Source organism: Aedes albopictus, chromosome 1, assembly GCF_035046485.1.
Source record: "Aedes albopictus strain Foshan chromosome 1, AalbF5, whole genome shotgun sequence".
In the NCBI taxonomy this organism is placed as follows: Eukaryota; Metazoa; Arthropoda; class Insecta; order Diptera; family Culicidae; genus Aedes; species Aedes albopictus.
This window is the reverse complement of record NC_085136.1, coordinates 63745547-63756901: the sequence shown is the minus strand read 5'-3', so window position 1 is coordinate 63756901 and position 11355 is coordinate 63745547. Positions and strand designations below refer to the sequence as shown.

The 11355-nt window shown below is 42.7% G+C and overlaps 1 protein-coding gene across 1 annotated transcript; it reads left to right on the top strand.

Moving 5' to 3' along the window:
* Positions 1-474: 474 nt before the first annotated feature.
* LOC134288461 (uncharacterized protein K02A2.6-like) lies at positions 475-4758 on the top strand. Its single transcript, XM_062853424.1, has one exon. It carries the CDS (start codon positions 475-477, stop codon positions 4756-4758), a length of 4284 nt encoding a protein of 1427 aa, XP_062709408.1.
* The last annotated feature ends 6597 nt before the right edge of the window (positions 4759-11355 follow it).

Here is an 11355-nt window from a genome sequence, read left to right as displayed (position 1 = left end):
TGGCTATCCGGATTATTTTAAAATCGGAATCAGGTGGACTTTGAACATGGCAGAATTGTACCTGGTCATAGAGCATATGCCTTTCGAAAATTGTAGGAAGTTGTAACAGAACTAGGGCCCGACAGCTGCAGATCATGAACAGCGTATGCCATTAGATACTCTTATGGCTGTAAGCTCCACGAGGTAATAGACGAGATTTAATCCAGATTTTTTTTAAATCCAGGATTAACTTTAGTACTGCTACCACCACCAGTTGTGCAACCAAGCAATCCATGGTTTGGGAGCGCAACCAAGATGACAGCGGTAGCAGAAATTATTGATTCATTCAGTTACGAGCTTTAGTGCAAGACACACCTTAATAAATAATTAGAAGTCTACCACCTCGTTATTACTCGTAACAGTTGGCGGCGAGATTGCTGAATTTCTTCAAGATCAGTTATTTCAATTCTTCAAGACCAGCCGAAGCACTCGAAAATGCCGCGCGGAGGAAATGATGAAGCCGTCGGTGATCAAAGCGAAGTTTCCAATCAAGCGATTATGAACAAGCTACTCCTGCTTCTGGACCGGTTAACCACGAATCAAGCCGCTCCGGGTAATCTGCCTTCAAGAAACACGCCTGAACAGATCATCGAGTCGCTTTCCGCGACAATCAAGGAGTTTCACCATGATCCAGCCGCCGGAATGACGTTTGCAAGATGGTTCTCGAAGTATGAAGATTTATTCAGCGCTGACGGGAGAGAACTGGATGACGCAGCAAAAATTCGTCTGCTCCTGCGAAGTCTCAGCGTTCCGGTTCATGAAAAGTTTTTGAACTATCTCCTGCCACGACACCCACGGGACTTCACCTTCGAAGAAGTAGTGAAGAAACTCAAATCCGTCTTCGGACACCAGCAGTCCCAGTTCAGTCAACGGTACGATTGCCTCAGGATTGTGAAGAACGAAGCCGACGATTTCGTAACTTATGCTGGCATCGTCAACCGCCAGTGTGAGGACTTCGAACTCAACAAGCTGACCATCGACCAATTCAAGGGACTGATTTTCGTTTGCGGTCTTCAGTCATCCAAAGATGCGGACGTCAGGACAAGATTACTATCGAAGCTGGAAGCAGACACGGCAGCAACGGTAAACCTCGAGACTCTAGTCACCGAATGTCAGAGACTGTCGAATCTTAAACACGACACGGCTCTGGTGGAGAAGAAGCAACCATCTTCGTCGGTCCAGGCAGTTCGGCAACCAAGGCAGCCGAAATCCGCTGGTTCTCAACATTCAAGCGAGAAGACTCCTCGAACACCGTGCTGGCAATGTGGCGCCATGCATTTCGTCAAAAATTGTCCATTTTCAAGCCATCAATGCAAGCAATGCAACAAGACCGGGCACAAGGAAGGGTATTGCGGATGCTTCGCCAAGGTTTCAAAATCAGAAGCTACATCCGGCACTTCACCGAATGCCGTTCGTCAGAAGAAGAGAAGTGGCAAGAACCCAGGCAGACATCCAGCTCAGTCCAACCACATCCTTTCTGTCAACGCAGTAGCAGCACCAAGTCGTAAGTACGTCACTGCTCTCATCAACGATAAGCCGGCGCACCTCCAGCTGGACTGTGGTTCAGACATCACGATCGTCTCCGTTCAAACGTGGAAGAAGCTTGGATCACCATCAATCACCAATTCATCCCATCGTGCGAATACAGCTTCCGGCGCTGCACTTCCGCTGAAGGGGGAATTTCAATGTCGGATGACCATCAACAATGAATCCAGGACTGGTACTTGCTTTGTCACGTCGGTGAAGAACTTGAACCTCCTGGGACTGGATTTCATCGAAGCATTCGATCTGTGGAACAAACCGCTCGCTTCCATCTGCAATCAGGTAAATCAGCTCAGTTTCAATCCGGATTGTGGAAACCGATACCTCACTCGATACCCCGAAGTATTCAAGGACAAGTTGGGTCATTGCACGAGGACGAAGGCCAAGCTGTTCCTGAAACCACAGGCAAAGCCGGTGTTCCGCCCGAAGCGACCAGTACCGTTCCATGCTGTCCAGAAGGTTGATGAAGAGTTGGACCGTTTACAGAAGCTCAACATTATCACTCCAGTGGACTTCTCCGAATGGGCCGCACCAATTGTCGTTGTGAAGAAGCCAGGAGGAAAAGTTCGCATATGCGCTGATTATTCGACGGGACTGAATGCTGTTCTGGAACCACACCACTACCCTCTTCCGACACCCGATGACATCTTCAGCAAGCTGGCGGGTAGCAAGATCTTCAGTGTCATTGATCTCTCGGACGCTTACCTGCAAGTTGAAGTCGACGATGAATCAAAGAAGCTCCTGACGATAAATACACATCGAGGATTGTTCCAGTTTAACCGGCTAGCTCCGGGTGTGAAATCCGCGCCTGGTGCATTCCAACAACTGATGAGCAGTATGATCGCAGGATTAGAAGGAGTGGAATCATTCCTGGACGATTTCATCGTACACACCAAAACGGAGGCTGAACACGAAGAAACTTTGCAAGCTCTGTTCACGAGACTTCAGCTGTTTGGATTCAACTTACGGTTGGAGAAATGCAAATTCGGCCAAACCAGTATCAAGTTCATTGGCCACATTGTCGGTCCTGAAGGTATTCGTCCAGATTCTGCCAAAATCAGTGCGATTGTCCAGATGCCCCGTCCCACCGATGTCAGTCAAGTCAGATCATTCCTAGGAGCAGTCAACTTCTACGGCAAGTTCGTCAGAGAAATGCACCAACTGCGTCGACCGTTGGACAACTTGTTGAAGAAGGACAGTAAATTCGTTTGGAGTCCACAGTGTCAAGAAGCTTTCATCAACATCAAGAAAGTGCTCCAATCCGATCTGCTGTTAACCCACTACAACCCCAGTTTGGACATCATCGTAGCCGGAGACGCCTCGAAGACTGGAATCGGTGCCGTAATCATGCATCAGTTTCCTGACGGCCAAATCAAAGCTGTTGCACACGCATCAAGAACGCTAACGCAATCGGAACAAAACTACAGTCAAGTGGAGAAAGAAGCACTCGCTCTGGTGTTCGCCGTGACCAAATTTCGACGCATGCTGCTGGGTCGCCATTTCAACCTCCAGACCGATCACCAACCGCTCCTGAAGATATTCGGATCCAAGAAAGGAATTCCACTCCATACCGCTAATCGTCTCCAGAGATGGGCACTTACACTACTCGGATTTGATTTTGCTGTGGAATACATTCCTACTGACCAGTTTGGGCACGCAGACGTCCTCTCCCGGTTAATCAACAATCATGAGAAACCAGATGAAGAAGTTGTAGTTGCTGCAGTCGGCATCGAAGAGGAAATGGACAGTACTCTTTGTGACACGTTCAACAACCTTCCAGTAACGTTCGAAATGGTTCATTCTGCCACGAAGAAGGACAAGCTTTTGCAGCAGGTTGTCGCGTACATCAACACTGGTTGGCCGTCTATCAAGCAAATTTCGGATCCGGACCTCAAGACGTTCCATTCCCGGCGAGAATCACTATCGACCGTTAAGGATTGTATCATGTTCAGTGACCGAATCGTTGTGCCAGCTGTATTCCGTCCTCGGATTTTGAAGCAACTTCACCGTGGTCACCCTGGCATTGAGCGGATGAAGTCAGTTGCGCGCAGTATCGTTTACTGGCCTGGAATTGATGAAGAAATTCAAGATTTCGTTCGACGTTGTTCCATATGTGCCAGTGCAGCGAAGTCGCCACCACAAGTCCAGCCTCAGCCGTGGCCCAAAGCGGAAGGTCCCTGGAAACGGATTCATCTGGACTACGCCGGACCGATCGATGGGATGTCATATCTGGTCATCGTCGATTCCTTCAGCAAGTGGCCAGAAATTTTCCAAACACGATCAACGACAGCGCCTTCGACTATCGGAATTTTGAGGGAAACTTTCGCAAGATTCGGAGTTCCTGATACCATAGTTTCGGACAATGGAAGCCAATTTTGCAGTAGCGAGTTCCAGCAGTTCTGTGAGTTTTCCGGTATCATCCACATCCGTACCGCCCCTTATCATCCACAGTCAAATGGACAGGCGGAGCGCTTCGTGGACACCCTCAAGCGTTCACTGCGTAAAATCACAGACGGGGAAAACATACCATCAGCCGATGCACTACAGACGTTCCTCCAAGTGTATCGTTCAACGCCTAGTACTGTTTTGGAAGGAAAATCTCCAGCAGAAGTTATGTTTGGTCGACCGATGAAGACTACTCTTGATTTGCTGCGACCAACTAAGCCTCCATCAAGATCAACCATACAGCAGTCCTCCGTATCAACTTTAACAGCTGGTGCAGTCGTCTATGCAAAAGTCCACAAGAATGCATCAAACTGGAAATGGCAGCCTGGAACAATCATCGAAGCAGTTGGAAATGTTAATTACAATGTTCTTCTGGATGAAGTCGCAGGACGTCGGAAGCTGATTCGGATTCATGCAAACCAGTTACGTCTACGGTACAGTGATGTCACGCAGCAGTCAAATCGAGTGTCGTTACCGTTGGATATCCTCATTGAAAATTTCGGATTAACAACTCCAACTCCACCGAATCCTGAACCAACTACCACTTCAAATCACAGTCAAGTTCCAGATGATGATTCGTTTGACAGCCTAGATGAGACCATGAGGACCGCTACACCGACTATATTTGCATCAACGCCAGTAGTGATTCCTCAGCAAACTTATGAAGATACACCGCGCCCAGCAAGATGTTCCAGAGTACCCAGACGATTGGAGGACTACATCCGGTACTGAAATAAAGGGGGAGATGCTACCACCACCAGTTGTGCAACCAAGCAATCCATGGTTTGGGAGCGCAACCAAGATGACAGCGGTAGCAGAAATTATTGATTCATTCAGTTACGAGCTTTAGTGCAAGACACACCTTAATAAATAATTAGAAGTCTACCACCTCGTTATTACTCGTAACAAGTACCCCATTCGGTAAGCTCCAAAACCAGTATCTACGTACAAGAACGCAGCCATTTTAAACGTCACATGAAACTGTGAACATGTGTGCGTGAGAGAATGAACGTAGAAAAAGATTGCGAATAAAAACATCTGATCGCTGGTTTGTTTTGATCCACACGGAGAAATCAAACTACCTAATTTTTGGGTCGATTTTACTCAAAGCTGAGTATATCGAATAAACTAGTTACCCAAAATTAGGTTGTTTTCCCTCTTTTCCCCACCGATGTTGTCAAAAACAAACAGAGATGCATCTACCCAACGGGGGTCCTTGAGCCCAATAAGCCAATTTTGGGTAAATGCAGGTTTACTCAAATTTGGGTTGAATGAGGGGGGGTCTTGGGTTGAATTTACCTACTCTTAAGTAAATGTTTTTGCTGGAGGTAAAGGCAATTTACCTAGTGTGAGTTTAACCGATTTACTCAAATTTGGCTTATTGGGCCGAACTATGGGATTGCGTCAAAAGAACTCAATTTTGGGTAGTTTGGCGGCTCAGTGCAGACGGCCGGCAGCAACAGCAAGCTCCAACAGCAGAAGATTACGTTGCAAGTCAAGTGCGGAATGATACCAGTTGAACACTTTTTTGATCTGGTTTTTCTATTAATTCCAATTCCAATTTTCATTTTACCGGTACCTACGGAACGGGCGTCAGAAGTATTTGGTTGGGCTATCGGACAGCTAAAGCGTTTCGTCGAGACATCTTTGCAGGCAACTGATTTTATGTGGATTATGCTGGGGGTGGCCGAGCTTGAAAGTCGGTTCTCGGAACTAGCTCTGATAGCCAAGAAATATGTGATTGTGAACAAAATCTCGGTCCAATGCAATGGCTTATTGCAATGAAATGCATCAGAATGCAGCAGTTGTGGCTTGCTGCAATAAATATACATTTGTGGAAGGTGTTTCGGAGATTCCTTCAGAAATTTCCCCGGCGATACTTCCGGGAATTCCTCAAGATATTTCGCGGATTTCTCCAGGAATTCTCTTGAGGATTCCTCTTGGAATTCTTTTGGTAATTCTTTGAGGAATCTTCTAGGGAATTTTTCCAGGAATTTCGTCAGGTTTTTTTCTACAAATTCCTTTGGGGTTTCCTCAAATAATTCTTTTGGAAATTTCTCCAGAAGTCCTGTCGGAGATTTTGCCAGGAATTCCTTTCGAGATTCTTTCACAAATTTATTCGGTGATTCTTCTAGGAATTCCTTCGGGGTTTTCTCCAAGATTTCCGTCAATGATTCCTTCCAATATGTATTCCCTTTACGATTGCTCCAGGAGATCCTACGGGGATTTCTTTCAGAATTCGATCGCATTCCTGCAGAAATTTGTTCGACGACACTTCTATAAATTACTTCGCAGATTCCTCCAAGTTTTAAAAGCTTCCTGTAGATTTTTTTTCAGGGATTGTTTCCGATTTTTTTTAGGGTAAAGTGACCAGACGTCCCGCGTTTCGCGGGACAGTCCCGCATTCTGGCCATATGTCCCGCGACAAATTATGTCCTGCGAAAAGTCTCGCGTTTGTCTTAAACCGCAAAAATGTCCCGCGATCGAAAAAAAAAAACCAACAAGCATACACAATATCGAGGTCACTTCAGTGCTACAACAGTCAAACAGGTTTTGTTCATATCATCGGTTTCCTGCAATAGGGGCACAACTCAAAAAATGTGAATTTTCAGAATAAGTGTTTGATAAGGTACACCGGTGCAAGTTGAACCGGTTGGGGCAAGATTAAACGCAAAGTTTTGAAATAGATTTCAATACAACTTTGAAAATGTTCCTTTACCAAAAGATTGTTTGAATCAAAAACTATGTGTTATGACATTCAAACTGTTTATCATGATCAGATAACATTACATTAACTCGCTGTTTCATCTTACCCCACCCGTTTCAACTTGCCCCGGTGTACCTTAATCTTGAAGCACCCCCAATCAGTTCACTTATTTATCTCTTCATTTGACAAAAGTGAACTTCAGACTCTAGTTTAATTTAAAAACACTTCACTAATACTTCACTTTTGCAAAAGAAAATAAAAAATGTATAACTCTTTAAAGAAAAACTAGAAAGGACGAGCAAATTCCTTTTAATTCTACTACTGTGCTTATCTTCGGACAGATAGGCCTATTTCGTCTGTGACTTACAGACTTCTTCAGTGTCAAGTGCTCGACTGTCTAGTCGAGCACTTGACACTGAAAATAAGATAAGCACAGTAGTAGAATTAAAAGGAATTTGCTCGTCCTTTCTAGTTTTTCTTTAAAGAGTTATACATTTTTTATTTTCTTTTGCAAAAGTGAAGTATTAGTGAAGTGTTTTTAAATTAACACGCTAAGTACCGACAGGCAAAAAAACGTGGAACTATTTTTTTGCACATCCATATCTCAGGTGTTAATGAACCAAATTTCAATCTTTTTGCATCATTGTAATCCTACACTATCCTAGAAACGTGTCGTGAAAGCCGATTGGAATTTTATGCAACTTCCGCTGAGAACCAGCCGGATACATTAGTTCCACATTTTTAAATTCTTCCGGTTCCGTTTTGCTCCCAGATTGGTTATGTGTACCTTGCCTTTGTAGCGAGTTCTCTCGGAAGCTTGACAAGATAGCCACATTCTGTCTTCGGCAAAGTTGTTCAGAACAACATCCGCTTCCTGGTGATGGATTTCATAGTTCCGAATTTCACCACCACGTGGCGCTAGTGTACATAGTTACTTCCGGTGGGACTTTGGTGGGATATAGCACGATATTGAAGCCAGATAGGAAGGTACGATCTTCGGCAAAGTTGTTCAGGACTACGAGCACTTCCAGATAATCGATCGCATAGTTCTGAATTTCACCACCACGTGGCGCTAGTGTACATAGCTACTTCCGGTGGGACTTTGGTGGAATATAGCACGAGATTGAAGCCAGATTGGAAGGTACGATCTTCGGCAAAGTTGTTCAGGACTACGAGTACTTCCAGATAATCGATCGCATAGTTCTGAATTTCACCACCACGTGGCGCTAGTGTACATAGCTATTTCCGGTACGACTTTGGTGAGCTATAGCACGAGATTGAAGCCAGATAGGAAGGTACGATCTTCGGCAAAGTTTTTCAGGACTACGAGCGCTCCCAGGTGATGGATCGCATAGTTCTGAATTTCACCACCACGTGGCGCTAGTGTACATAGCTACTTCCGGTACGACTTTGGTGAGCTATAGCACGAGATTGAAGCCAGTTTTCACGCCGCCGTCGCCGCCGTCGCCGCCGTCGCCGCCGCCGATTGCTACGCCGACACGTCAATGCTTCCCGGAACGGCTTCTCACATCACAATCATGAACTGACTCCACCAGTGCATGAGCATTACACTCCTTTCCCAATCCGCGTTAAAAAAAATATAGTAAATTTTATTCTTGACAACCTGGGGAGCCGCACGCCGATTCGCGCCGATTTCACGCCGGCGCGGCGCGGCACGGCGGCGCACACATCTACTCCCAGGGCGCTAGTGTACTTAGTTACTCCTGGTGGGTCTTTGGTGGGATATAGCATGAGATTGAAGCCAGATGAGAAGGTCTTTGCAATGTTGTTCATGACTACGATTACTTTCTCATGATGGACAGCATAATTCCGAATTTCTCCAAACATTGCGGAAGTGCACGCAAAAACTTTCGGTTAGGCATCAGCGATGTATCTTAAAAGCGAGTCAGGTGAACAAGTACGGTTTCTAGTCAAGCTTTTCATGACAAAGAAAGAATTGCACGTTTACGCATTTCTCCACCACGTGGCGCTAATATGCATTGCAATATGAAAATTTCCATCTCCAGGGGTTTCTTTATATATACTGTATCGGACAATAAAAAAAAATGAAAATTAAACTGTTTTGTAGTTCATCACAGTACAATGAAAACAATCGGTTGAGAAATAACTGAGATATGGCTCTCTAAATTTGACTTGTTTGTATGGGAAAACGGCTGTGGTGCATTTTTATTGTCCGCTGTAGTTCTAAGGATTGCGTCAGAAGTACTTGCAAGGATATACAGGTCGGATTCGATTATCCAGGTGACTCCAAAGAATTTCACCCCGGATAATGGAATTTTCCGGATAATCGAGCTATGCTTTTTTTTCTTTAATTTTTTATGTTCTCCAACCAAAAACAGCTCGATGAACATAGAAGATAACTTGTGTGATGTTATAGTGTTTAAATTCAATGACTGACATTATTATTATCATTTTTTTTTAAATTTAGTTTTACTGAAAAATACGCATAATGAAAATAATTGCAATATGTATAGGCTTAATCTCACTGTTGGGTGTTGCCTTCTAAAATTCTGCAAACAAAGCAAAAACTTATATGATGGCCGAATAATCCAGTCATTTTTCCGGATAATCGAATCACGGATAATTGAGCCCCCGGATAATTGGTAATACATTTAAAGATACCTGGTAGGATTTCATCTAAAAAATCCATTCCAACTTTGGGGATACCTCGATGAATTTTCTCAAGAGTCCCTGGAGCAATTTTTGGAGAATTTATCCAGCATTTTTTTGTCTAGTATACCTTCAGCTGTTACTTCAGGAATACCTTCAATTATATTTTCAGGTATAGGGTCTTGGACCATTTGGACAGGGGTACCTATTTTGGGCACTTGCTGCTCTAACTCAGTCAATTTTGAACCAATTCACTTGATTTTTGGGGACACGACTCATGCTCAAAAATTCAAGTCAATTGGTTCAAAATTGACTGAGTTATAGCAGCAAGTGTCCAAAATAGGCCCTCCTGCCCAAATGGTCCCAGACCCTGCTTTTTTTCAGGAATACCACCTTTTACATGTATATATCCAGGGATTTCGTCAAATATATTTCCACCGACTATTAAAACTTAACCGCAGGGATATCTCCAAGAATTTATCTCATTAATTTCTTCTTGTTTATATGTCCAGCGATGTTATTTAGGAATATCTCCATGAATTTCTTCCTACGGAAAATTTATAAGGGATTCTTCAATAGTTATCTTCAAAATTTTGAAAGTGTTTTTATCGGTATTCCAGTTTTTTTTTCAGAAATTTGGAATACCACCATGAAAAACTTTTGGTATACATTCAGCAATTTATTCATGAGCTCCTTCAAGAATTTGTCAAGGAATACTTGCAAGCAATTCTCCAGGAATCCCTCCAATTATTCCTTTAAGAATACCTTGACGTTTTTTTTCAGGAAAGCATCCACGGATTTCTTAAGAATACGTTCAATGGTTTCATCTGAAGTGCTTTGCAAATAATAATTAAAATGCACGTAAGGAATGTTCAAGAATAACTTCAAGAATTCCCCAAGAGATATTTTCAGTAATTTCTGCGGAAGTTTAGTTCGTCTTAAATACATCCAAAGATTTCATGAGGAATACCTGCAGGATTTAAAAAAAAAACTCCAAGGAGTTCTCAGGGAATACATCAAGGAATTTCCCAAGCGATTTTTGGATTGTTTGAGGAACACCTGTAGGATTTTCTGAAAGTACTTATTCGGGAATGTTGCATGGGAGTTCTAAATAAAGATTCTCAAGAATTTCTTCGAAGACCATTTAAAGATTCATCTGGAATATTTCCATGATTATTTCAGAATTGAATATTTTCAAGGAATATTTCAGGAATACTCCCTAAGAATATCTGCAGAAATTCTTTCAGAAAAACCAAGAGGTTTTTCCAGAAAAACTCCCGGCGATTCAATTGTTCTAGAAACGTAAAATGAATGTTTCAGCGTAATTATTGGAAAAGTTTCGTGGATCTCATGGCCAATTTGTTTTTTCGTGAAACATTTGTAAATGTAAACTTTTTCTGGCGATATAGACCGTTCCAGAAATTATAAGCACACCTACGCATAGCGTGAAAATAATGATTTTCTCAACAAACAGCTGTGTTTCTATTTTTGTATTTTTATTTAAAGCATATTCTTCGATATCTGTAATGAGTTTATACATTAAAACGAGTTTTTATATCCATAATGTTCATTACAAAAAAAAACTTTTTAACTCTTTGCACTAACCACTTTTTTATATTTATGCTGATTTCGTGTACTGTAAACTATTTATTTCCTAATTTTTTCACGGGATCATTTCAAAAACATGTTTCTTCAGATACTTGATTGGCGTTTTTTTCGAAAATAATATTTTGACTGTGCTTACGAGCACTTCGAAATTTGGAGAAAACATTAAATTTCAGCTTTCTTTTATTTTTAAGGAATGAGTCCACAGATTTTAGAATTTTCAAACATGCTCCTACGACAAAACATATATTTCACTTTACGCATAATGAAGCTTAGGCATTGCTGTTACTTATGCTTAAATAAAATTGTAGTTTTACACATGCTATAGTATGAATTTTGCTACGTGTTTCGACTGATGAAAAAATGGATTTTTGGAAAACAAGATT

Excerpts from the sequence above, each read along its gene's own strand:
- LOC134288461 (XM_062853424.1), top strand. The coding sequence starts at position 475 with ATGCCGCGCGGAGGAAATGATGAAGCCGTCGGTGATCAAAGCGAAGTT.